At 50.2% G+C, this 27,383-nt stretch overlaps 1 protein-coding gene across 3 annotated transcripts; it reads right to left on the reverse strand.

Moving 5' to 3' along the window:
- Positions 1-925: 925 nt before the first annotated feature.
- On the reverse strand, positions 926-24,930 carry CCDC134 (coiled-coil domain containing 134). 3 transcript variants are annotated; one of them, XM_044987923.1, is made up of 7 exons: positions 24,637-24,930; positions 13,831-13,946; positions 11,292-11,413; positions 10,776-10,860; positions 7,317-7,498; positions 6,990-7,061; positions 926-3,343 (listed from the first exon to the last, which is right to left on the reverse strand). In XM_044987923.1, exons 2-7 carry the CDS (start codon positions 13,931-13,933, stop codon positions 3,218-3,220), a joined length of 690 nt encoding a protein of 229 aa, XP_044843858.1. In that variant the 5' UTR covers positions 13,934-13,946; positions 24,637-24,930; the 3' UTR covers positions 926-3,217. The 3 variants fall into 3 exon arrangements, with proteins under 3 accessions (XP_044843858.1, XP_044843866.1, XP_044843849.1); XM_044987931.1 differs by having other exon boundaries at positions 13,831-13,943; positions 24,631-24,930; XM_044987914.1 differs by having other exon boundaries at positions 24,631-24,930.
- Between the last annotated feature and the right edge of the window lie 2,453 nt (positions 24,931-27,383).

Below are 27,383 nucleotides of genomic sequence, written 5' to 3' on the forward strand. Positions count from 1 at the left end.
GTCTCTTGTCTTGGCTTACAATCTAAGCATCTTTGGGGTAGGGATCATCTTTTTTCTTCTGTTTGTACAATGCCTAGCACAATGGGGTCCTGGTCCACGACTGCAGTACAAAATAATACCTGAACGTTGGTTCCTGGAGCCCCATCCTTTCTTTGGGAGAGAGAGCAAAGGAGAGGGAGAAGAGAACAAGGAGAGATGCAAGCAACAAATCTCTCCCCAACTGCATGAGAAGCCAGCAAGGAGCAGGGATAAGTGCAGGCCCTGTGGTTTGTATGTCTTCCCCACGAGAGGTCTGAGGGTGCGTAACAGGAGATGGGATAGCCGTAGGGGATGGACCACTAGTCTGACCTAGCACAGCAGCCACAAGGGGCCAGATATTAGAATGTATTTAGTGCTTAAAGATGCAGGTGGTAGGCACTAATGGGATTTTCAAAAGCACCTAAGCAGGTTAGGCCCCTAACTCCCTTTGAAATCAATGGGAGTTAGGTGACTAGCCTGGTTGGGCATTTTGAAAATCCCACTAGGCCCCTAAATACCTTTGAAAATCTAGCCCTAGACGCCAAGGAAGGTTGGTGGAGTGTGGGAAGAGAGTACCATTAAAAAGCTCGAAACTATAGTACTGCATATGTTAAATGAGACATTCCAGGGTTATTTGTGTCAGTCTGAAGGTGGTGGTTGTGGGACAGGATTTTTGGAATATAGACAGTACATTTTAGAGGAAGATTAGTCTTTAAAGTGCTACAGTAACTAATTTAGCAGGTAACCAGACAGAATCAAGGGAACTCTTCCGATTGTATTTCAGCACCAATCCAGCCTCTAAAATGTAGGAGGTTCTCAATAGCCCCTATACCCCAGAGACACCCCCAGGCATGCCCCGAATCAAAAGAGATCCCACTGAAACACTAACAAGATACAATGGTTTCATTTTAAAAATTCTGATTTATTCAAGAAAAAAAATGGCTTCCCCTTTCAATGCATGTCCAAGGAACAAAACAAAATGTAACTGGCTCTTCATTTAAAAATAAACGACATTTCCCATCTCTGGCCATGTAAAATAGCCTGAAGGCAGCAAGTCAGACTACAGCGTCCCCTGACAGAGACCCTTATTCCCCACAGAAGGATAATCCCCCAGCAAGAACAAGCTAGGGCTGTGCGATTCAATCAGCGACTGAAAATACATCAAAAACAAATCTTGAGAGAGTAAATTTGAGTTCTCGTGCTCAAGACAGTGAGGGGCTGATAGCGCCAGCTGGAGCCAGGCGAATGCTGCACAACCTACTCATGCACAGCTCTGCCAACGGTCATCAATCCCGACTTGCAGCATCCCCAGCTGTTCCAGTTGTGAGCCCCTGTGCACTGAGTACCACTTGATACAAAGCCTCCACGCAATTTGGCTCATGTGCAAACATCCACTGGGGACTTGGATGAGATCCATCAAATTCATTTACTGGCAACCAGCTCCGGAGCTGGACTACAGCGTTAGCTGCACTGAGCCCAAGGCTGGATCACTAACCTTTACCTTACTGATGAGAGTTAAAATGAACATTAGTCAGAAACCAGCATATTTCTAGTACACTTACAAGAACATGTCTGTATGGAATAGTTGCACATGCAAAAGAGAAGGCTTGTTGCTCTGAGACAGTAAGGCAGCAGGTCAGTAACAGTGCACTCACAATAACTCTAATTGGACGATTAAATCTACAGTCGGTTGCTTGGTCCAATGGAAAGAATCCATTTTTGACAGAACACACGATCAACTCTTTCTTCCCACTGTTTATGTAGTGGCAGGTCATCCTGCCACGGTGATCTAGTAGGTGGGTATCTTTTCATTTTAACACAGCAAAATAAAGGTAATTAAAAAAATCCACAACCCAAAGCACTAGGTGAATTTAGTGAGACTGAAAGTGCCAAACTGGGACCCACAGAGTTTGAGGTCCCCTCTTTAGCCACAAAACAACTATAGTAAAGGTAGTCACAGCACAGGCTTCACATCCCCCCAACAATGTGCCTCAAATCTGGAGCAAGTGGGATTCTCTAGGGGGAAGGTGAAGAAGAGGAGTTCTGCCTCCATAGCTTATTCAATCCTTGGTCTTTTTGTCAAGGCTCCCACTTAGTGCCAGTGGCCATGGTGATTGTCCTGTGGGCACCTGTTTGCCAGGAACTGAGCTGAGACCAGAAACCACAAGCTCAGCTCATGCAAGCCACCAGCATAAGGAACCTTTTTTGCAGGGGGGGAGGGGGTGTTCAGGCTGAGTCTTTACTCCAGATCCTTTGCTGGGAGGTCTTACGGTGACGTTACACTCTCTGGAGCCCGCTCAGTCTGTCCTTGCAAGCACAGCAGTCCCCCTCTCCTTCACCCCGCCCTCAAAAAAACCCCAAACACACACAACCTTCCCCCTGCAGCCCTGGGAAAGCGGGCTGCCTCCCACTACATGGGTGGGGGTTCACCCCTGTTGGCTCTCTCCAATCCAAATCAGCCAATGGTCTCTTTAGATTTAAAATCATGTTTTTTTAATAAAACAGCCATTAGAAAGGAGAGATCTGATTGGTGGATGGAGGTTCCGATAATGCAGGATTTGGTATAAGTGGCAGGGGAGGGACTAGCTGGCTAATTGAACCATACAAAAGCGCCATCCCCGTTGGAGCCGCTGAGTTACACCGCCTACCCCCCATTTCCAGGGGGAAGGGAGCGTGTTCAATACATGATACATTGCATTTCTCCAGGAACTGAAGGTTCCCAAGGCCTGTGAGTATCTGGTCTAACCACACACCCTACCATGCTTTCCCTCTGACCGGTGTAACTATGCAGCTTGCAACATAGACCTGCCCAGTATAACTATGCCGTGTATCCTGCACTGTGGTTCCAGGGGGGCGGGTACCACTCTAATCCCTCCATGCAGTCTCACTGTTAGTATCAGCAAAGCCCTACAGTGCATGCACCCAATGGATGTTCTCTGCCGGACCCTCCGTATGCCAATGACTATGGAGAGCTTCCCCATGGGGGGCTTGTATCCAGGAGCTGCGTCCAGTCCCTTCTCAGGATTCAATCCAGTCCTTGTCCGATACACCACAGAAAAAAGGAAAACAAAAACCATTAAACAAATTAAAGGTGACCCGCCCAGCCTTCTCCTGAGGCTGCTGAGGGAGTAGGACACTCTGCTTCCAGGCGCAGCATCTCCCGACAGCAGGGGTCTCAGTGACGAGGCAAGTGCCAGCGCTATAACTCCGACTGCGAGCGTGAGATGCGGGGCCCCTTGCGGATCTCCTTCCGTTTCTCTTCTTTCTTCCTCCGTTTCTCCTCCTCTCGCAGGGCCTTCTGGAACGTGTCTGCACTGGGGAAAAACTGAGAGCGCAAGGAGGAGTTCAGCTCCACAGGCCGCACGGGTGCAGACAGGAAAAGCAATCCCAGTGCCTTAGCAGTCTTGGGAAGCCTGACAATGTTAATTAATTAAGTCTCTTAATCCATAAAGGGGGGAGTCTCCACTCCCTTCTGCCAGCTGTAGCCTTACTGACGTCAGTGGAGAAAGCAGGTGATCCAAAGCCCATGAACAGACTTCTGATGACTCCCGTGGGCTTTAGATCAGACGCTAAGCAAGAGGCAAATCAGGCCCAATTACTTCTATGAGGCAGGTACAACTGCCCCCATCTTATCGATGGGGACATTCAGGAATAGAGAGATTAAGTAACTTGCCCACGGCAGTCCCATAAGCTCAGAGTCCCGACTCTCCTAGCCAAGCAGACTGCAGAAGGGGCCCCCAACTCTGAGGCCATGCTGCGGCCAAATGTAGACTATCAGAGGGAAGGGAGAGAGGTGGGTTTGCGAGGGCAGCAGGGCCCGTTGGTAGCAGGGATGGCTCCTTGCCTTGCTGCCACGTGATCATTCTCAGCCAGACCCGCTGCGTGCCAATAGCTATGGAGAGCTTTCCCACGGGGGGATTGAGTTGAAAGACCAGGACTCAGCAGTCAATCTGGACACAACACCAGGCTCCAGGAAGAGCTGTGTCCAACAGGACAGACAGGCCTCGACGCGGGCCCTTTGAGGGCAAAGAGGGAGATAAACGGCAGAGTGCATGGACCTGCCTTTCCCACACTGCCACGCATCTCACGCATTGAGCAGCAAAAGGAATTCTCTCTCTGGAGCTGGAGCATTGAGACCCTCTAGGGAGGGGTCGCCGACACTGCTCCATGGGTCGGGGGGAAGAGGAAGGGAAAGGCATGACCAGACTGCTCACCAAATGGTGCCACCATCATGGACAACACGAAAGGCTTGGCATGAACTTGGAATCCACCTCCACCTCCACCCCAGGCATCAACTGCCCCAAAAGTTTGGCCTTTCCATTCCCAAACCAGCTGCCTTTAGTGCAGGTGTCAAATATAAAGGGCAGGGTAACAACCTTTATGTATGCAGTAACGTCAAATCCCTCCTAGCCAGAGGTACAGAATCACTTACCTGTAACGGGTTAATCAGTTCAATTAACCTAGTTGGCACCTGACCAGAAGGACCAATGGGAAAAGAAGATACTTTCAAATGGGGGGGGGCTGTTTGTGCTCATTTGTTTTGTTTTGTTTGCTCTTGGGACAAAGAGAGAGACCAAGCTGGTAACCCAGCTCCTAAAAAGATCCTGAACTGACACATTTAAAAAAACTGAAATTGTAAGTAATAGCAAGGAAATGTGTTAGATTATCTTTTGTTTTAGCTCGTGAATTTTCCCTATGCTAAGAGGTAATTTTATTCCTGTTTTGTAACTGGGAAGCAGAGTCAGAGGGGAATCCTCTGTGTTTTAAATCTTATTTACCCTGTAAAGTTATCTTCCATCCTGATCTTGCAGGTGTGATTCTTTTACTTATTTTTTTTTTTTTAAATTCTTCTTTTAAGAGCCTGATTGATTTTCAGTGTCCTAAAAAACAGGGGTTTGGTCTGTGCTCACTTTGTTAACATATTGGTTGGTATATTATTCTCAAGCCTCCCCAGGAAAGGGGGTGAAGGGGGTTGGGGGGTATAGTGAGGCGGCCTGGCTCCCGGCGGCCCCTGAGAGAGAGGAACCGGAACAACCCCCTCAGTGGGCGGAGCCACTGCCACCTGTTCCCGCCCCCCAGAAGTCAAGGGGCGGGGCAGGAAGTATAAAAGCCCGGCCTCAGCACTCAGTTGGAGCCCAGCGGCCGGAGAGGACAGACGCTCCTGGTCGGGCTCCCGCTGGACCGAGCCTGCCCAGAGCCCGGTACCCTGAGGTGGACGGACCGAGCCTGCCCCGAGCCAGGTACCCTGAGGTGGACGGACCGAGCCTGCCCCGAGCCCGGTACCCTGAGGTGGACGGACCGAGCCTGCCCCGAGCCCGGTACCCTGAAGTAGACGGGCCGAGCCTGCCCCGAGCCAGGTATCCCGAGGTGGACTGGCCGAGCCTGCCCCGAGCCTGATACCCCGAGGAGCAGCCCGAGCGTCGCCCTGACCCGCGTCCGGAGGAGCCGCCCGACCTAGACCGTCTTCAGCCCGCCGAGGAGCCCATGGTATGGGACCCCGCTGCCGAGCCCAGCGGGGAGCAGGTACCCGAGGAGGGGGAGATGGAGTGTAGCCCGGGGGTAGCCGACCCCTGTCCGGCTGAGGGCACCGACGTGCCCATGTCAGTGTGTTGCGGCCAGGATCCCCCCTGACTGCAGCGGATCCACGCCGCTGCTAGGGCCCCGGGCTGGGACACAGTGGAGTGGGTGGGCCTGTGTCCCCCCCTGCCACCCCACTCACGGGTGGCAGACTCCCCCTCCTACCAGCGTTCCGGCCGAGAAGCCTGCACTTACCTGGGCTTCCGGAACTGTTGTTGTAGCTCAGCTCCTGCTACAAGGATCTGAGCCCTGGGGCTGTTATTACTGCTCAGCTCCTGCTATAAGGACCTGAGCCTGGAACTCTTGTTTATTGCCCCGCCCTGACTAAAGGGCCTGGGCTTCCTGAACTACTGTTACTGCTCAGCCCCTGCTATAAGGAGCTGAGCCTTGAACTCTTGTTTCTTGCCCCGCCCTGATTGAGGGCCTGGGCTTTCCGAGACTGGTGCTACTGCTCAGTTCCTGAGGCAAGGACCTGAGCCCTGAACTGGTATTACTGCTCAGCTCCTGCTAAAAGGATCTGAGCCTTGAACTCTTGTTTCTTGCCCCGCCCTGATTGAGGGCCTGGGCTTCCTGAGACTGATGCTACTGCTCAGTTCCTGAGGCAAGGACCTGAGCCCTGAACTATTAGTACTGCTCAGCTCCGGCTGTAAGGAGCTGAGCCTAGAACTGCTGTGTTGCTGCCCCGCCCTGATTGAGGGCCTAGGCTTAGCTCATTAACTTTGTGGTGCTCAGCCTGCAGGAAGGACCTGAGCCCCTTGGACCCTTGTGTGGTGCCCAGCCCTGAGCTGGGGCTCGGGCTTGCTGACTTGGTGACTGCTCAGCTCTGGCTGCGAGGACCGGAGCTGAGAGCCGGTTTGCCGCCCCGCCCTGACTGAGGGCCGGGGTTATGGACTGTGTTACCGCTCAGCCTGCAGAAAGGGTCTGAGCCTGGAACTAGCGTTTGCTGCCCCGCCCTGCCTGAGGGCCGGGCCCATTGCAGTGACCGTGTGCCTTCTGTTTCAGCCCCTGCCTGAGGGGCGGGCCCCTGAGACCTTCAGAACCCGAAGACTGATCCAGGCCGTGTAGTGAGGCGGCCTGGCTCCCGGCGGCCCCTGAGAGGGCACGGCCCCCGTACCGGACTATTACAGGGGGATATTTATATAGCGCTCCAAGTGGCCCCTCCCTGAATGGTTGTTTAAATCACTTCGTGATGGCAGCAATACCATCCAAGGACAAGGAAAGGAATTTGTGCCTTGGGGAAGTTTTTAACCAAAACTGGTGGAATATAAACTTAGGGGGTCTTTCATGGGGTCCCCACATCTGTACTTTAGAGTGGGGAGGGAACCCTGACAGCAGGGGATAAAGGTGGAGGAGGAAACATGCACAGGGATTGACTCATGGTTTTGCCAACTTACCTCAGAATGGTCAGTTTTAAAGGGATTCCGGTAATCTGGAGATTTCTCACTAATTCCCAGCTCCTGAGCCATCTGTGGATCAAAAGAAAGTCAGTGCTGGAGAGCAGCATCTCTCACCCTACTGCTCCATGCCCTGCCCCACCTCTCTTATTCCTCCCTCTCCTCCAACCCCATCTCTCCCCCTCTCGACTCTCTTCTCTGTTCCCTTCTCTCCCCATTTCTCCAGTCCAATAACCGCAGTCATCCCCCACCCCCCCCTTTGGCCTGTCCCCTGCCTCCAGGGGGCCGGCCATGCTGGGAGTCAGGATGATAAGCGCAGAGCCTTACCAGTCCGAGCACTTGGGAGTGAGGTCCCTGATCGAACACGCCCGTCTGGTTGCAGAAGCTGATGCCCCAGCGGACCAGATTGTTCCAGTTGGAGTTGCGGTCAAAGTAATGGTGGACGATTTTGGGGAAGCGCAGAACCACGTCTCCAAAGAAAGCCGTGTTCTCCACCACATGGGAATAGGCTAGGGGGCAGAGTCACAGGGACAGTCAGCTGAGGGTCTTGTTGCACATGCACATGTCCACTTCCTTCTGCACGTAAGCCAGCAGAGATCGCCTTCCAGCCAAGGAACTCTCGGTGTGGCCCCTACTTGCATGGCCAGACCAGGGGGAAAGCCCGCCTCTCAAGCTGCCAAAAAGACTCCATGACAATCCCAGTTTAAGTGGTGACATGCAGGATGTGTCCTCAAACACAGCAAGCCCTAGGTCAGGGGTCTCAAACATGCGGCCCGCGGGCCGCATGCGGCCCTCGGAGCTCTTCCCTGCGGCCCGCGGAGCTCCCCCAGTTACTTCCTGTCGCTGCCCAACTCCCCTCACCCCCGCCCCCCTCCCCGAGTTATTTTCTGTGCCTAAGCTCCCCGCGCGCTGCTCCCCAATGTTTGGGGCCGGGTCTCTCCCCTGGCCCCACCTGCCGCCCCCACGCGCCTCCCCCCAGTGTCTACCAGCCCCCACTTGCTGCCCCCTCACCGCCCGGTAGCCTGCCCGGGAGCTCACGCTGACTCCACTCCTCCTCCGCTATGCCGGCTTCCGGCATCACCTGCTGCCGCAGGGTCCTAGCGCCCCCCTGCACTAGGGCCAGGGCAGGCTGCCCTTCCCCTAGTCCTGAGACTCTCCAATGCCCCGAGCCTCTCCAATGCCTCAAACCCCTCACCCTCAGCCCCACAGCCCTCACCCCTGCACCCCCTCCTATCCTCAAACTCCGTCCCAAAGCCTGCACCCCCCACCCCCTGCCGCAGCCTGGAGCCTGCACCGAGCACAGAGCCTGCACTCCAGACCCCCTCCCCCACCCAAACTCCCTCCCAGAGCCTTAGGCAGTAAATCTAAGTGCGTGTTTTGTCCTTTGAGTGAGGTGCATTACTGAGTGTATATATTTATTAAAACTGCTTGGAAATGACTTCGTCAAAAAAAAGAACACTCATGGAAGAAAAGAGAGTTTTCCAAGACAAATGGGAGAATTTATATTTTTTCACAGAGGTAAAAGATAAAATTCAATGCCTTATTTGTCAGCAAACGATTGCTGTTCCCAAGGAGTATAACGTGCGTCGGCACTATGACACGATGCACCGTGAAAAATATGATGCATTCACCGGAAAAATCCGAGAGGAAAAAGTTCAGCAACTTAAAGCAGCATTTGCCAAGCAAAGAAATTTATTTTCAGGGATTAACAAGTCTAGCGAAGATTCAGTAAGAGCAAGTTTTGTGATAAGCGAAATGATAGCTAAATCATCGCGACCTTTTACAGAAGGCTTATTCATAAAAGAATGTCTTATGAAGGCCAGTGAAATTTTATGTCCTGATAGGAAGAAAGTTTTTGAAGGCATAAGCTTGTCTGCAAATACAGTTGCCTGCAGGATAACGGATTTAGCTGATAATGTGCAAAAACAATTGATTCAAATGGCAAAAGACTTTGAAGTATTTTCAATTGCTCTTGATGAGAGTACAGATGTATCAGATACCGCACAGTGTGCAGTGTTCATTAGAGGTGTGGACTGCAATTTGAATATAACTGAAGAATTGCTAGACTTAATGCCACTGAAGGGTATCACAACGGGACGTGACATATTTCAAGGATTGGAAGAGTGCATTGAAAAAGCTGTTGGTGGCGCTTAGCACTTTCCAGGAGGGAGGGGGGAGGAGCGGGGAGCCGCGCGCTTAGGGGAGGAGGTGGAGAAGAGACAGGGCAGGGGCGGGGCCTCATGGAAGGGGTGGATTGAGGGTGGGGCCAGGGGCAGCAAGGGGGCGTGTCAGTGATGCGGCCCTCGGGCCAATGCACTAGTCCTCATGCGGCCCTCGGGGTCATTTGAGTTTGAGACCCCTGCCCTAGGTGACTGGAGACTTCTAATTGTCTACGTCTGCTCCAGTCAGCAGACGTCCCAACGAGTAGGCACCCCTGGTTGGGTCTGGTTCAGCAAGGCGCTAATAAACACGGCAGAAGACTGCACTTTCCTACTGACAGAGATGAGGGATGGAAGAGCCCTAACAGGCAGCATCTTCTCCGCCCTCCTCAGCCCTGGCTAATGCAGGATTATTCCTTGTGCTACCAACTCCAGGGGCCTCGTCTAGTCTAATTTTAAATAACTCAAGTGATGTGGCCCTCCAGCACTCGTTCCCCTTGGGAGACTGCTCTCCTGTATTATAGACCTAGGTGTTAGGACGTGTTTTTTTTATACTCAGCCCAACTTTTCCCTTGGTCAATTTCTTGCTTTTAAGTCAGAGTTACAAACCCCCTTGGTTCACCTTCCCTCTCTGCTTGCCATTTACAGCCTACAGGTACTTTAGAAGGTTTGCATAGCCTCTCCTCACCCCCCCCCCCCCCGCCCGCCATCATTTAGCCAAATTCTTAAAGACAATTCAGTCATCCCACAGGGCTGAATTCATCCCTCAGATACCAATCTGTGCATCTCTCTGGGTGGGAGTTGCCTGATGGTCTTTGTTTCCCTCATAAATCAATCCTCCAGCCATCATAGATACTGACCCACAGGCTGTGGACAGGGTAAAATACAACTCTCCCCAGCCTCCATCCTTGAAGTGATTTTCTCTTCTGAAACCATTACTGGCCAGCAACTGCTTAAAGAGAGGGTAATTGATAGAGGTTCTTGTGTTCCTCTACAATGTAAGGACTCTCAATCCTCATGCTTCAGGTCATAAACTACTCATTAGCTGGGGTCAGGACGAAATTTTTTCCTCCACATTCTGTATAGCATTGCACAAAGAGATGCATTATGGGAGGTTTTACACCTCCCTCTGAAGCATTCAGCATTGAATACTGTTGAAGACAGGATACCAGATGAGGTGGCCCAATCAACTGTTTTGGTCTCCAGCGTCCTCCTTGTTCAGCACACTGGACAGAATGCCAAGTGCTTATTTTTCATCAGCCATGCAGAAGAAACAGACAGATTCTGTTCTGCTTCACAGATCACTGGCAGAGTCCCCCGGCTCCACTCCCATCCCTGGATCTTCTAGATGCTGGCAACAATGATGCAGGAAGCAGGACAAAGAGCCAAGTGGATGAGAAAGGGTTCCCAGCATGGACTGACCAGAGAGGCAGTAATAGTTTCATCGATTTTTAAGGCCAGCAGGGACTATTAGATCATCTAGTCAGACTTCCTGGACAACACAGGCCATCAAATTTCCCCCATTACCCCTGCACTGAGCCCATTTGAAAAGGCAACTGAGAGGGAGAGAGAAGTATGGAAGAGCATTGGAAGCGGAAACTGGAATTCAAAGGAGAGGAAGTCCTACCATCCTTTAGCTTCTCATCCTGAGGGAAGGGCCCATCTGGAGGCACATCTGCGGCTATAAGGACCGCCCGGGAGTCCTCCAGCACCTGAACAGTCAGAAAGTGAACTCAGTGAATCCATCTGCCTCCCAGATCTGATGTTCCTCCTGCCTGTCCCAGGTGTCCTGCCAGCTCCAGGCTCCTCTCACTCCCCCTCCTCCTTTTTGTTGCTGCGCCAGCTTGGTGGTGCAGTCTGTCCCGACTCTCCCACCCTGTTTTAAAACATAGCCCTGCCCTCTCATGCCCATAGTGACCTTGGGTCCAGTTCCCAACCCCACTGCTCATTCTTATCAACCCCCTTCTTCTCCCCTCCTCCCCCCACTCCCGTTGTCACGTTCCCATTGTGGTGCTCTGGGCTGGGCCACGCCCGTAGGAACATGGGATAAAGGTAAGTTGTACTGAGCCCTCCCAAAGAGCACCCAGCGGCACCCAAAGCCCCGGAGGAGGGATGGGGGCGGCAGTTAGTGGGTGACGCTCACTTTGAAGAGTCCCTTGAGCATGATGTCGATGATTTTATATTGTTGGTTCACGTCGTTGAGCTCAATCAGGTTCTTCAGCGCATTCATCTGGTCCTTGCGCTTCACCTCAAACAGCTTCTTATCTGCAGCTCTGTCAAGGATCGTGCCCACTGCCCAGACGTCAATGCTGGACCAGGCCCTGCCTCCTGACAGCACCGCAGCGTCAAACACTGAGGCCTCTGAGGTTACGTCTACCTTGCATCTGGGATCGAGCCTCCCAGCCCGGGTGCACACAGTTGTGTTGGCGAGGCTTGCGTTATTGTGCTCAAAACAGCTGTGCAGCACCTCCCCACCTTCCTATGCTCGAGAGCCCGAGCTGCAACACCACTGCCGCATCTACACCGCTATTTTTAGTGCACTAGCATGAGCCCTGCCAGCACACATTTGTGGACCTGGGATGGGAGGCTCACTCCCAAAGGCAGTGTAGATACACCGTTAGGAACCCCGCCCATAGTTTCCCACAGACAGGCCACTTCCCTCTTTCCCAGAGCTGGGCTCAGCCCCACGATCTCATTTTATGGGCTTGTAACAGTTTTTCCCTCCCACAACTCCAAACTCAACGATTTCCAGCTGAGATGCACTTACCCATGCAGCACTCCAGAAGGGAGACCACCCAGGCCAGTACAACCAATCGTTTATGGAGCCTCCATGGTGTCTGAGGACAGGGTGTAAGTGACTGAGCCTATCCGCTCCAGCAGTTCAGAGGTGGGAAACAGGAGCAGGCTTTTACCAACCCTGCAACACAGACATCTGCCAACAACCCCCTTGGGGCATTTAATAAATAACCACTTATATCGAGCTTAACATTTACAACCCACTGATATGACTGGCAGTCTGGGAACAGCCACTCTGAACTCACGTCAATTCCCAACCTCTCCTGCAATACACCAGGGGCTTTGAGCATCCTGTAACATCAATCTGATTAACCCTTCACCAGGGGAGGCTGGCACAGACAGGAAGGATCCATGTCAGTTGCCGACGGCCAGTAAGAATGATAAACACAGAAGAGATATAGACCAGGCCAAGTGAACCAATGTACAAAGCAGCCCCTCACCAATAGCAACAGTGTCAGGCAATCACGGTGAGATAGCCCCATGCATTCGTAGTGTAACTTGGTTAAAGTTTTAAACTAAAAGTCACTTCAACTAGGCAATTATTTTGACTGGTTCCTTGAGGGTTCACTTAAAGGACGGCACTCCAGATTGTCACACTCCAGTGAAGAGAGAAGTACGGTCCAGGTCCTCAGCTGGTGTATGCTAGCATAGCTCCAGGGAAGTCAATGGAGCAGCACCAAGCTACACCAGTGCATTATCTGGCTGAAAAGTTCAGTCTGTTTACCTGCTGAAGAAGTAATCAATAGCGACTGAGTGGTGTGTGCTGATTGGTAAGAGAATTGCCCGGCTGATCTCTAAGACCTGGAAGGAATAGGACCTTTTGGCTTTGATCCCAGGCATGTGGGAGATTTTGGATTATTTTTGGAGAATTCATATGGATTAAGACAGGACAAACCCTGACAATTCCTGCAAGAATCTCACTGAAAGTATTTGGAAGCGGGGAGAGAAAGTGTATTATGGGGTCACTGTGCTTTTCTCCCTGGGAGCACAGGACAGGTCACCACACTGCGGCGCAAACTCTTGTCTAGAATACAGTCTGTACCTACTCTGCACCAAGCTGAGAGTCTGCCTCTGTGCTAACCAAGGATAAAAGAATGACGCGAAATGGGTCTTATATAAGCAAACTACTGAGCCTAGATCAGGGGTCGGCAACCTTTCAGAAGTGGTGTGCCGAGTTTTCATTTATTCACTCTAATTCAAGGTTCCGCGTGCCAGTAATACATTTTAATGTTTTTGGAAGGTCTCTTTCTATAAGTCTATAATATATAACTAAACTATTGTTGTATGTAAAGTAAATAAGGTTTTTAAAATGTTTAAGAAGCTTCATTTAAAATGAAATTAAAATGCAGAGTCCCCTGGACTGGTGGCCAGGACCCAGGCAGTGAGTGCGCCACTGAAAATCAGCTCGTGTGCCGCCTTTGGCACGCGTGCCATAGGTTGCCTACCCCTGGCCTAGATAAATCCTCCCTACAGAAGAGCGAAGACGTGGCAGCTCAGCAGTTCTGATGCTATCCCATAATCAGAGAAATCAGAGTCAGGGTCATCTAGTTCATCTCCTATCACCTGGCTAACACAGGCTTGGTCTTTGCAATTCCTCGTCTCAGCCCAGCTCTACCTGACTCAGTTAATGTGGTTCCCACCACTGCTCCCAGGGACTGTTCCCCAGTGTGTTACATCTCACAGTGAGGAAATAGGAAAATGCAGACTGAATATTGGGACCTTAGTTCGCTTTTACATCATTATCCATAATTCTAACCCTGAGGCCCCCTCAATAACTCTTTTCCCTCTTCGGTGCTTAATCCTTCTAATACCTGTCAACTGCTCTTGCAGTTCTCCCCCCGCCCGCCCTCACTCACTGCCCAAGTGCAGCCTGGAGAGAAGGATACAGATTTCCAACCCAGAGTCTATGCTCTGTTTCTCTGTGTCTGAAGAGCTGCTCCTGGACAACGTCAGCGTGAAGAGAAAGGTGCAGACCCGGAACAGATCCATGTCTGAAGTCCTGGATCAGAACAAAACAACAACAAAGACTTCATGAGCTGGATAAGATGTACAAACCTCCCCACACATCCCAGCGCCACGTGCCACACAACCCTCTGACATCCGGAGCCAAACAGCATCCCCAGGAGAGATGATAGGGGTTCTTGTTGAAGAGGCTCCTTTCTCAACAGTCTTGTATCCATTTCTCTGTCTTCTCCCCACTGCACAACAGGTGCATTAATAGGGGGAGGCAGGGCTGCCACTTCCGTTTACGTTTCATCCAATAGTCACTGGCAGAAGCAGGATGGTGGCCAAGATCCATCAGGAACTGCCCAGCACAAGAAACAGGGATATCAGACTATATGGGACAGGGCTCTGACCCCGTTCACCAAATCCGGTTATTCTCAATGAAGTCTGAACGCCATTTAACCTACTCTTCAAACTTGCCTTTAGCAACCGTGTTCTATGCTACTGCCTAAAGCCACTCTCCTAAGAGCTTCCAACCCAAACAGTTCTATATTTCACTGCAGGGTGTCACTCCCGTTCCTGCCTCGGCATTAGCTCCTTTGGGGTATTATCTATTCCATGCCAACCTGTTAGGATCTCCCTTCACTTAATCGCCTGAGCAGGGTTCAGGGGGTAGGGGGATACAACCAACAATTATAATTCAAAGGGGGGGAGACTCAGCTCAAAAAGTTTGAAAACTGCTCAGGGGGCAGGGAAAGGAGTAGCTAGGGCCTAGGCGCTGTGTGCACTGAGGCATGTAGCACAAGGTGCAGGGAGAGGAGTAGCTAGGAGTTGTGTGCAGGCAGGGAGTTGTTCAGGGGGTAGCTAGGAGCTGTGTGCAGTGAGGCGTATAACTCAGGGTGCACAGAGAGGGGTACCTAATTGCTGTGTGCAGGCAGGGGGTAGCTCAGAGAGCAGGGTGGCTAGGAGCCGTGTGCAGGCAGGGGGTAGCTAGGAGCTGTGTGCAGTGAGGCATGTAGTTCAGGGTGCAGGGAGAGGAGTAGCTGGAGCTGTGTGCAGGCAGGGGGTAGCTCAGGGGGTAGCTAGGAGCTGTGTGCAGGCAGGGGGTAGCTCAGGGGGTAGCTAGGAGCTGTGTGCAGGCAGGGGGTAGCTAGGAGCTGTGTGCAGTGAGGCACGTAGCTCAGGGTGCAGGGGGAGGAGCTGTGTGCTGGGCGGGCACACCTTGTTGCAGTCGCTGCTCATGAGGGCTCTGCTGGCCCTGGAGCCAGGACCCCCGCCTGGGCAGGTCTTACCAGCTGCCCGAGAAGTCAAAGGGGGCTGGGAGCTGAGAAACAGCCACAACTCTGGTGACCAGCAGCAGCAGAACCCAGCTCCAGCTTCCAACCTGGCTAGGAGGCAGGGTCTAGGGGGACTGAGGGAGAGAAAGAAGTGTGTATGTGTATGTGTATGTGTGTGGGGGAGAGGGAAGCTGCCCTCTGGATTGCCCCACTCTGGATAAGTCACTGCAGTTTGAAGGGGGGGGACAATGCCCTCCAAGGCCCCTCCCCCCCCAAATCTGCCCCTGGTCTTCCGGCTTCAGCCCTACAGGGAGTGCCACGGCTCCTGGCTTCAGCCCTGCAGGGGGCACCAGTGCTTGTGGTTTTAGCCCCACGGGGGGCACCAGGGCTCGGTTTAAGCTCCTGCAGCTCCTGGCTTCAGTCTCGTGGGGGACTCGGGATCATGGCTCCAGGCTTCCTCCCTGTGGCTCCCAGCTTTAGCCCCCCCGGGGGCACCAAGGCTCCAGACTTCAGCCGTGGCCCCTGCAGCCCCCCTGAAAACAGCCTGTGGACCCCCAGTTAAGAACCACGGCACTAGCGTATGTGGTAAGTAAAGACAGGCACTGTAGGATCTGCATAACAGAACTCGCTCTGCCTGGGGGATCCAGTCCCTGAGCAAGAAAAGAGAATGTCATCAGATCAGGTAGAAGTGGTCCTGCCTGGAGTGCTAGATTTACAGTAATCCCTCAGGTGGGGGATGAGAGAGACATCAAGGAGGGTCAGAGAGGTCCACATATAAGTCAACATGTGCCTTCTCTCCGGGCACAGATTTCTTGGCACATATCAGGATAGATAAGGTCTACAAAGAAAAACAGTCCCTGATTATTCAGGTGCTGGGATTGAGAGCTCTCTCAAGAGTCTATTCTGCTTCTCCAAGGGAAAAGAACATTATGGAGAGCAGCAGAGCCACCCAAACCACCCCCCTCTGGGCCACTCCCTCCAGGGACAAAGGCTGATAGTTGACAGGACTAAACTTTTTATTGCAATGTAACAAACACTGCAAGTCAATTCTTTCTGAATAGGTAATTTGTCCAACTGAAACAGGGGATCTGCACTGGTAGCTGCAAATCCCAGAACATGAATCATCAGGTAAACCTCTCTCCCATAGGAGTCAGAGTCCCACCACGCCAGACTACCAGGTTCAGAGACGCTGAGCACAGCATGAGGGGGAGTTACAGAGCAGACAAACTGACGGCTGCAATCAAATGCATGCTTTTTGCTATATTTCTGGGACCTCTACGGCCAAGGGCAGCACTTGCAGGAGCTAAAGTATCAAAAAGTGATCACATCCAGTATTATAAAATGTAAGGTGCTTTCTCCACAAATCCTGAGAATGTCACGGGCCCTCTCCAATTTAGGAGGTGAGCAAAGGAGAAATGTTCTGGTCCCAGTGAAAAGTAGATGCAATAATTTAGGCATAATACTGCGCAACACACAACAAAGAGCCTAGTCCTTGTGAAAAATTTACAATGGAGATCAAAGCTATGGGTTCAAACAGAGCATTTGCAGAGCCTCCTGCAACTGAGTGAGGGCCAAAGCAGAGCTGCGATAAGTAGATGCAAATTCCACCAAGCCAGAGGCAGCTGCTCAATCTCTGCGATTCTCCTTAAGGGTTTTGGATCGGAGGAAAAGGAACAGCCTGTGGGGACTGAAAGCTCATCAGCTGTCACTTGGGATCCAGACACCTGTTTGTGTGCGACTTTGTGTGTGTCCTTAGCCAACATCCTTGTCTGCTCCCATGTGATGCTACAACCATAAGGAGCAGACTGACCATGGCTGAGATGTCAAAGGGATCTGGGTGGAAAGGTCTGTGGCAGCTGGAGTCAGCTAGTCAGTCCATTGGGAGCTCCCAGCCCAGACTGTACAGTGATCGACCTGGCTGCCAGCAGCTCTCTGGAAAGGGGATGGGAAAAATTCCTGCCTGTAACTGCCTCATTCTGCTGCCCAAGGTGGCTCTGCTGGGCCTCCTTCCGCTGCTGCTGAGAAGTCTTGGGCAGAATCTGTGGTGACTGTTTCCTCACAAGGGTCTCCAAAACCACAGACTCCTTTTAAGTGGGGCACAGTATGAAGAGACACTGGCTGGCTGAAGGGAGGACAGGGAAATAGAGAGTGTGCAGCAGCCCCCTCTGGGGCAGTGGAGAGCCATCAGTGCTGAACCAACAGACGGGCAGCACTGCCGGGGAGAGATGTAAGCAGATGCAGACATAGGCAACAGAGGAGTTGATGGGGTCTGGGAGCAACTCATCAGCTATCTGAGGGGAGAAACAAGGGGGAAAGAGAAGCAGGGAGCCAGAGGCCAAATTGCCCAGCCTCATCACACTGGTCCAGTGAAATAGGCGGCTAGTGGGGACACATTGCACAGTTACAGCTCACACTGCTGTGATCCCACCTGCTCAGGTTCAATTCTCCTGTGAACATGAGAGTACAAAGAGCCCAGATCCACTTGGTTCAGATAAGTGTGAATCAGCCAGGACTAGGGAGCGGCACTGACAATGGGGGAGGTTCCTTGCTCAAGTAGGTTGAAGTCCTGCTCATCCTGTAGCAGAGACCCTCATTTCGCCTGTCCAGAGAAACAAAATGACACGAGAGCCTCAGAGGAGTCAGAGCATTTGGGCAGGTCTCCAGCGCAAAAGGTAACCGTGTCTGAACATGGCTGTCGGCCATAACATTCATTGATCCGGGGCTGACCTTGTCTACATGCATTCAGCCCCAGGTCAGCTAACAAGCCTGCCAACAACTGCGATGAGACATGGTTACATTTCATAGTGGGGACCAGCCCTCAGAGAAGCTGACGAAAGCTGGAGCTGCTCACTGCCAGTAACAAGAGGGTGAGCAGTGCTGCCATTTGCCAGCAGGCCTTCTTGCTACTGAACACTCCCAATGGACTTCTGACCTTTAACACTACCACGTAAAGAGCTGTTGTTTAAAGAACACAAGTCCCATATGTTAGATGGCTTAAGTCTTTGCATTTGCGTTTCCAGCCTAATAAACCCCGTTAAATCTGTCTGAGTGACATGTGCACACACGTGTCTGTTCTATGTTGGGGAATTTACCCCCCAAAATTCTAACAGGTTCTAAAATTGGTTCACTAAATCAATGTTAAAAGTGGCCAATTTCACAAAGCTGAAAACTTTATTATGAACCAAATCAGCCGAGAGGAAGAATTTAATCAGAAAAATTTGAATGATAATTGGGAATTGTTTAAGAATACTTCACTAGACGCCCAAAAAGCTACAAGTAAGGAGGAAGGCCGTATTAGTTAAAAAAAAATCAACCTGGTTTAGAGGGGAAATGAAAGCAGCTATAAAAAATTTAAAAAATAATAGATAACAAATGGAAGAAAAAGGAAATTGCATAATAATTAATATAAATCATAAGCTATGAATTGTAGAAAATTGATAAAGGAAGCAATGGGACACAAGGAGAACTTTATGTAGAGTTGAGGACAATAAGGAGTTATATATTAGGAACAAAAAGAATCCTAATAATGCTTTTGATCCATTACTAGATGGAATTGGTAGAATTATCAACAACACTGCAGAAAAGGCAGAAGTCTTCAATAAATATTTCTGTTCTGAATTTGGGAAAAAAGCAGATGATATAGTCTCATCATGGTGATGATAACACTATTTCCTTTCCACTAGTATCTCAAGAGGATGTTAAACAGCAGTTACTAAAGTTAAACATTTTTATATCCGCAGGTTTTATCCAACAGTTTTAAAAGAGCTGGTTGCGGACCTCACTGGACTGTTAATGTTGATTTTTCCAGTAAGCCTGGGAATACTGGGGAAGTTCCAGAAGACTGGAAGAAAGCTAATGTGCCAATATTTTAAAAGGGTAAACAGGATGACCGAAGTAATTATAGGTCTGTCTTTCTGACATCAATCCTGGAAAGATAATGGAGCAGCTGGTTCAGGACTCAAAGAATTAAAGGAGGGCAATACTATTAATGAAAATCAAGACAGGTTTATGGAAAATAGATCCTGTCACACTAACTTGATATCTTTTTTGATGAGATTACAAAATTTGGTTGATAAAGATTAAAATAGCGTTGATATAATATACTTAAACTTTTATAAAGTTTTTAACTTGATACTGGCATTTTGAAGAAAAACTAGAACAATATAAAATTAACACTGCAAACATTCAATGGATTAAAAGCTGGCTAATCGAGGAGTCTCAAAATATAACTGTAAATGGGGAATCATCATTGAGAAGATTTCAGAGTAGCAGCCCTGTTAGTCTGTATCCACAAAAAGAACAGGAGTACTTATGGCACCTTAGAGACTAACACATTTATTTCAGCATAAGCTTTTGTGGGCTACAGCAGCTGAAATCAATGTGTTAGTCTCTAAGGTGCCACAAGTACTCCTGTTCTTTCATTGAGAAGATGTGTTTCTAGTAGGGTTTTGTGGCGATCAGTTCTTGGCTCTATGCTATTTAACATTTTTATAAGTGACCTGTGAGAATACATAAAATCATCACTGACAAAGTTTGCAGATAACACAAAAATTGAGGGAGTGGTAAATAATGAAGAGGACAGGTCACTGATACGGAGCAATCTGGATTGCTTGGTAAACTGGCCACAAGCAAACAATAAGCATTTTAGTATGGCAAAATGTGCACATCTAGAAACAAAGAATGTAGGCTATAGCGAGATGATGGGGGACTCTATCCTGGGAAGCAGTGACTCTGAAAAAGATTTGGGGATCATGGTGGATAATCAACTGAGCATCACCTCCCAGTATGATGCTGAGGCCAAAAGAGTCAATGCATAAACAGGGGAATCTCGATTTGAAATAGAGAGGTTATTTTACCTCCGTATTTTGCACTGGTGCGACCACTGCTGGAATACTGTGTCCAGGTTTGGTGTTCACAATTCAATTTTATGTTGATAGATTGGAGAGGGCTCTGAGAAAAGCCACAAGAATTATTAAAGGATTAGAAAACATGTCTTATATAGTGATAGACTCACTCATAGATAGACTCAATCTATTTAGCTTCAGAAAGAGAAGGTTAAGGGATGACTTGATTGCAATCTATAAGTACCTACATGGGGGAAAAATATTTAATAACAGGCTCTTCTGTCTAACAGAGAAAAGTATAACACAATCCAATGGCTGGAAGTTGAAGTGAGACAAATTCAGGCTGGAAATAAGGTGTAAATTTTTAACAGTGAGTGTAATTAACCATTGGAACAATTTACCAAGATGTGACGGGATGGACTAGGCCCAGAGGCCCCCAGCTGGAGGCCTCAGGGTCTCGCCACACTCCTCCCAGGTAAGGAGCAGTGGAGAAGTCCTTGAAGCAGGCTAGAGTGGCTGCAGAGGAAGCAGCCAATCAGGGCCCAGGAGGGCCCTATAAAAAGGAGCAACAGAGCAGACAGAGCAGTTCCTTGCTAGAGATGGAGGAGTGTGGATGGCTGAGGGAACTGCAGCACAATGGACAGCCCAGTGCTAATAGGGACTGGCGAAGCAAGGAAGTGCTCCTGGCTGGCTACTGGTCCTGAGCTTAGAAGAACCCTGAGCTAAGAGTAAGGCATTGGTGAAGGCTGCTCTCCCGCCACAGACCACTGGGGAAGGGCCTACAATTGGATATTAGTAAACCCCCAGAAGGGGACTGAACTCTCAGGAGGCCTAACTGAAGACTAGGGCCAAAACAGACTAAGGTGGCAAAAACATTGTCTCCAGGAAGGAAGCCTTGGGGCTATGGCCTAATGGTAGAGCTGGGATTGGTTTAAAGACCGTGGACACAGACAACCAGAGGGGGTGCTCATGAGAGGTATGTGCTGACCCCATTACACAAGGGTTGTGATGGAGTCTTCACCACTGGTCATCTTAAATCAAGATCTTATGCTTTTCTAAAAGATCTGCTCTAGGAATTGTTTTGGAGAATTGTTATGGCCTGTCTTATACATGAGGTCGGACTAAATGATCACAATGGTCCCTTCTGGCCTTGAAATCTACGGAGCTGTATTGTAGACCAGGCTCCAGGTGGTCTGGACCATTTGTACTGAGCTACCATCTTCAGCAGGCTCTGAAAATGGTTTAGGCCACCTGGAGCTTGCAGTTCCAAGGACTTTAAAATCACATTAGCTAACCGGCGTTTCAAGTTGGTTAGAATTCTGTGGACATATTTCCCACCCAGACCAGGCCACTGGTTTACAGGGCTTGGGGTGGAAGTTTTCAGGTGATGCTCTTCTGTGTTTTCTCTAGGAAAAAATTCCCCTTGGAAGTTGGAATCCTTGCCTCAGCCTTCATCATCTTAGGGATCATATGAGAGGGAGAAATTTGAAATATACATTCCCCACCTCCCACTGAAACAATCTTTGCTCAGGCAGAGTTGTTGCCACAACCTCAGGCAGAGAGAACGTTGGGAAGCAAAGGCCTATGATGTTCCAGATGGGAAGCAGTTGCCACTAATATTCTCTGCCAGCTCTGTCCAGCTGGTTGGTTCAGCAGAAAATCCATTTGTCTGAATTGGTTGCTTGAATCTCCCAGTGTAGATTGTGTTTAAACAGCCAGTATGAATAGCCTGGCTGTGAGAATGGTTACCATTTTCAATTCAATTAGAGGGGGGCAGTAAGCTTTAAATATTCTCCTGCAGTAACTCAAAATCCACAGCATCTGGCTAGTGCACAAGAAGAAAATCTGCAATCTACCTCTATCTTCCAGGATTCGTGTCACCTTGGTATCTGCGCTCCTAACGAGCAGTTAGGGATTTATTCTCACAACAACTCCAGGAGTTAGAGATGTATCATTATCCCCACTTGAATTTAAAATATACACACACACACACAAGGCACTGGGCAGAGAAATTAAATCACTCGTCCCAGATCTACAGAGAGTCTGTGGCAAAGAAGTGAATGGAATTGTCAAGTCTCTTGCTAGCCCTCTGCTTTAACCACAAACCTCTTTAGTGAAATGGATCGATTAGGTGCCTTGTCCGAGCTGAACGAAATGTAAAAAACAAACAGCATCAGTGGTGGAAACAATACAAGATATTCTCACTTCTTTACATCTGAACAGCGTGAGATATTAGTAACACAGGTATGGAATAATTAAATACAATGACCTCAGTGGTCCCTTAAAATGCAGATTAGATAGATTAAATATTCTGGAGCAGTTCATCACATGGTGTTAAGTGGCATCACTCCTATTGAAGTCGATCGAGCCCCCATGATTTATGCCAGCTATGGATCCGGCCCCAGCATATTTAATTTTAGTGGCTTGTGTTCACTTGAGGGAAATCAGCAGCACCTTAAAAAGGCTCATGTGTGGTACGGTTGAACCATAGAGCTTCCCTTTAAGCACTGCGGGAGCCAGTCTTTATCACACAGGGTGGTAATGGTGTGGAAATTGGATTAGCTCTCATTTCCCCAGCAGCTTTCTGAAAAACCCAGCCATCTGATTGTCATCCACACATCAATTACAGAACAGCAAGCATCACACAAGTAGGACATAATTCTGTCACAATGTAGGCTGTGAAAAATCTTGAAAGCTATCTGTCCTTTTTAAGGACTGCTTTTTAATGACCAGAATGGGAGCATGGGGAGGTGTGGGGGGGAGAATGAGACCATGATGTGACAGAGGAGAGAGTCCCTTTATGGAATGCACATACTCCCTGTAATTGTTGTCGAGCACATAGATGATATGAGGATAGGTGCCATGTGTGGGTGGGTATGAAGGAGAGATCCAAGTACAGAAAATTTCAGTGTTTGACAGCAAGAGAGCCTTTTATAAAAGCGACATGCTTCCAACAATGGAAAAAGGGAAAAGAAAATTACCTCTCCTAAGCATGTCAGAGGGATTATCTATTGAGATATATCGAAGAGTAACTGCAGGAAAGATCAAAGTGATTTACAGACATTAATTAAAGCATCACAAACAACCCATGTGAATTCCACCTTTCTATGAGGCATTCAGCTGAGATCATCTGTTGGAGTCTAGCAGGCGTATCCTATACCAGAGGCCATAGGTGCCATGAACAGGGGGGAAGAAGGTCTGGTGTCCTTCAGTCCCTCATGTCTTTTTCTTGCACTACTCTGCTCCAGAGAGATGCTGAGAATCAGACCTTCAGAGGGAGGTGTATGAGGTCAGAAAGAAGCTTCCTCCTTTGTGGTATAATAATGCAAAGTCAGAGGTATTATGGGGAGTTTAAGCCTTCCTCTGAAACATCTAGATTTGGCCGCTATCAGAGACACAGAATAGAAGATCAGCAAGGTCATTGGGCTGATCTAATATCACAATCCCTTCCATAGTTATAAATAGGACACCATTTTTTGCACACAACATATCAGACTAACATCCAATCAGAAAGTTACCCTCTTGGGCAGGAACAAAACTGTACCAGGTACCGGCCAGACTCCTCAATTAAGTATTGCTAGTAGTGTGAGCAAGGAACTGAAAGACAATGGGGATCTATGCAGTGCTTAATTTGCATCATGGCTGAGCACTGGTGCTTCTAGGCTTGGCAGCTCATAGGCCCAGCACCTCTGGGCTTGCCCCATCAGTTATGAAAGTAAAAACAAAAAAATTTGAGCCCTGGCACCTGTTTGAGCCCAAAACCTCTTTCATTACAAAATTAAGCACTAGATCTATGCCTAGCTCTGCCTATGACTCATGGCCTGCATGACCACTCAACTTAGCCGTGCTGCAGTTTACCCATTTGTAAAATGGGCATAACAACACAGCTGTCTCAAAGGGTGTTGTGAGGCTGGTCTATTAAGCACTCTGAGACACTTCAACGAAAGATGCTCTAAGCGACATGGAGAAGCCCATCCAGCCCAGTGATTTGCTTGCATTTTATTAGCTTGATCTTGAAATAGCCCCCTGCACACCACAGGTCCTCTGCATTGCCTAGTCTAGGAGGGTGGGTATGGCTTGTGGCCAGCCTGAAGTTAGGCTACTATCGTTCTCCAGCAATCCACCCGCTCCTCTCCGTTAACCCCCTCTGTGCCTAGCCATGAAGAACAAGCCATGACGGGGACGGGAACTTGCGGTGGTGCCCCCGGAAAGTCAGGCACAGGCTCCTGCGCCTTCCACCGCAGGCGGCGCGGCGGCTTGTTAAGCAGGAGCTGGCGGTAAGAGAAGCGCTGCGGGGCTGGCGCAGGGCCCCAGGGCAGCTCAGCGCCAGGCGGGCGGGCTACAGCAGAGAGCCACGTTCCGGTCTCCCCCTGCCCACGAGAGAGCCACGAGCCTCCCCGGCGCCGGGGGCTGGTGCCACTGCACCCTGCCGGCCTGGCCGCTGGGCGAGCCGGTCTCTCCCCACCGGCCGGGGCTGAGCAGCCCGCGGCGGGCAGCAGCTGGCCCCGCGCCCGGCACGTGCTGGCAGCGCTCAGCCCGCGCTCCCCCGGGACCCGGCTGCGCCGCGATCGCACCTGCCGCGCGCGGGCCGAGCAGCGCCGGCCCCCGGCCGCGCCCTCACCTGCCGCCGCCGCCGGGGAGGCTCCAGCCTGCGGGGCCGCCGCTCACTGGCACCGGGCTGTCATGCCGCCGCCGCTCTTCTGCTGCCCGGGAGCGGGCTGTGCGGGCCGGCTGCGCGAAGCACGGTCCAGCATGCACCGCTCGGCGATGTCACTTCCTGAGCCGGGCCGGTGCAGGGCGCTCGGGCTACGAGCCGCGGCGGAGCAGCGTCTCTGGGCAGGAGGTTACCGGTGCTGCCTGGGCCCGGTTCACTGCGCAGCTACAGTCACGCCGTTCGGAGCACAACCTGATTCCAATCGCCTTCTCTGGACTTCAACCTGGTGACAACACAGGCCGCTGAATCTGGTCAACAATTTGGTGTCACACACACACACACACAGACCAGGTGTCCCGATTTTAAAAGGACCATCCCGATTTTAGGGTCTTTGCCCTATATAGGATCAGTGCTTAATTTGTAATGAAAGAGGTGCTGGGGCTCAATTTTTTTACTTTAATAACTGACTGGGCAAACCCAGACGTGCTGGGGCTCTGAACTGCAAAGCCAAGAGGTGCCATGGCTGCCTCAGCACAAATTAAGCACTGTATAGGACCCTATTGCCCTCCCCTCTTGATTTTTCACACTTCTTGTCGAGTCACCCTAGCACACACATACACGGCAATCTAGGGTGACCAGATGTCCCAATTTTATAGGGACAGTCCCGATTTTGGGGTCTTTTTCTTATATAGGCTTCTATTAACCCTCACCCCGGTCTCAATTTTTCGCATTTGCTGTCTGGTCACCCTATGGCAATCTCAATAACACAGATGCACCGTAGGATGCCAGCCCAGCAAGGGCTGCATTTCGGGGGCAGAGGAATATCTGCTGTATATTCAATCTGTAAAATCTTTTGGATCCTGCAGGCGGAAAGACCCTAGAAATGTAAGGTGATGACTAAGAGGATTTTTTAAAAACAAAATGTCTTTGAACCATACAGAACATGAAGTGGAAATAGATCAAAACTAAATGACGAAAATGAAAAGATAACCTTCAAAATAAAATGTGTAGATTTAAAGTGTTAAATATGCAGAGGCAAAAGGCTAGCTCAGGCCAGTGCTTGCATATGTGCCTTTGCTCATTCCAGTGTTCCCACTGAGGTCAGTAAGACTGCTCACATGGATAAAATTGGGTCACCTCATCTGCATAAATATTAGCAGGATTAAGTCCTTAAAGTGTGAATGCCTGCAGCCGCACCACCAAGTGCTGTGATCCATCAGCTAAGCAGGGCCAGTACTTAGGCCTGGTCTACACTAGCCTGTTATTTCGGAATTAGTCAAGTTATTTTGAATAAAAAAAAGATTCTATCCACATGACCAAATTTTTTTTTTCCGATTTAAAGCATTCTTTAATTCGATTTCTGTACTCCACCTTGGCAAGTGGAGTAGCGCTTAAATCGAGATCGCAATCCCAGGTTAAAGGTATTGTAGACACAATTCAACGTTATTGGTCTCCGGGAGCTATCCCAGGATGCTCCCTTGTGATCGCTCTGGTCAACACTCTCAACTCCAATGCACTAGCCAGGTGGAGAAGAAAAGCCCTGGGAACTTTTGAATTTCATTTCCTTTGGTCACCAGCAGCACAGTCCACCATCAGCACAGTCCACCATCACAGGCGACCATCTAGAGTCCACCATCGCAGGAGATCACGCAGTCCCAGATTTGCAGAGGAGCCCAGCATGGTCCAAACGGGAGGTACTGGATCTCATCACATGTTGGAGAGACGAGTCTGTTATGGCAGAACTACGTTCCAAAAAAAGGAACGCAAATACCTACACTAAAGTCTCCAGGGCCATGATGGAAAGAGGCTACTCCAGGGACACAGAGCAGTGTCATACAAAAATCAAGGAGCTCAGGCAAGCGTACCAAAAAGTCAGGGAGGCAAATGGGTGCTCTGGGTCACAGCCCCATACATTCCGCTTTTACCGTGAGCTCCATGCAATTATGGGGGCTGATGCCACCATACCCCATCACTGTCCATGGACACCTGCAAGGGGGGAGTTGCACAGAGCGAGGAGGAAGAGACATTGGAGGACGAAGAGGAGAAGGACAACGGTGCACAGGCGGCAAGTGGGGAATCCTTTCCCCCCCCCCAGCCAGGAACTAATCTTAACGCTGGAGCCAATAGCCTCCCCTCACTCCCAGTGCGGGCTCCTGTTCCATGACCCTGGAGATGGTACTTCTGGTGAGTGAGAGCCTGCTCGGAGCCACGCAGTGGGGGGTGGGAATCCAGCTGCACTGGGTTGTTCGCGTTTAGAGTAAACGGCTCATCCCTGCTCTGAGCCTGACCGGAGTCATGTGGTCGGGGGTGGGGGTTGTTGTTGTGTGCAGTGATCATCCCAGAGAGCCCGCAGGCCCTCCTTTTATATGGCAAACCCACCAGGCATTGTTTGCTGTGGGAAAGGGAGCCCAGCAGTTTGAAAGCATTGAAATGAATGTAGAAGCAGCAGAATCCCGCGTGCCCCTGCCTAGGGGCTGCCTGCAAGATGAACTCTGTTGCCCGGCCCTGTGTGATGACTTACTCATACCAAAGTACCCCCTTTGTTCTCTGCAATGTATTTTTTAAAATACTACCCTCCCTTTTTCTCCTCCCGCAGGTGCAAATGTTTCAACACGGCCCCTATCTACTGTCCCAGAGGCTGGTCCAGGTTAGAAGGTGGAAAAAGCGAACTCGGGACGACATGTTCGCCGAGCTCATGCAGTCCTCCCACACTGATAGGG

Source organism: Mauremys mutica, chromosome 1 (genome assembly GCF_020497125.1).
Source record: "Mauremys mutica isolate MM-2020 ecotype Southern chromosome 1, ASM2049712v1, whole genome shotgun sequence".
NCBI classification, from domain to species: domain Eukaryota; kingdom Metazoa; phylum Chordata; order Testudines; family Geoemydidae; genus Mauremys; species Mauremys mutica.

What these genes read in the sequence shown, in the direction of transcription:
- CCDC134 (XM_044987923.1), bottom strand. Translation starts at nt 13,933, where the DNA reads ATGGATCTGTTCCGGGTCTGCACCTTTCTCTTCACGCTGACGTTGTCC. An exon ending in TGCTCAAGGGACTCTTCAAA is followed by an intron (nt 10,861 to 11,291) that starts GTGAGCGTCACC and finishes CTGACTGTTCAG; the next exon opens with GTGCTGGAGGACTCCCGGGC. An exon ending in TTAAAACTGACCATTCTGAG is followed by an intron (nt 3,344 to 6,989) that starts GTAAGTTGGCAA and finishes TTGCGCTCTCAG; the next exon opens with TTTTTCCCCAGTGCAGACAC.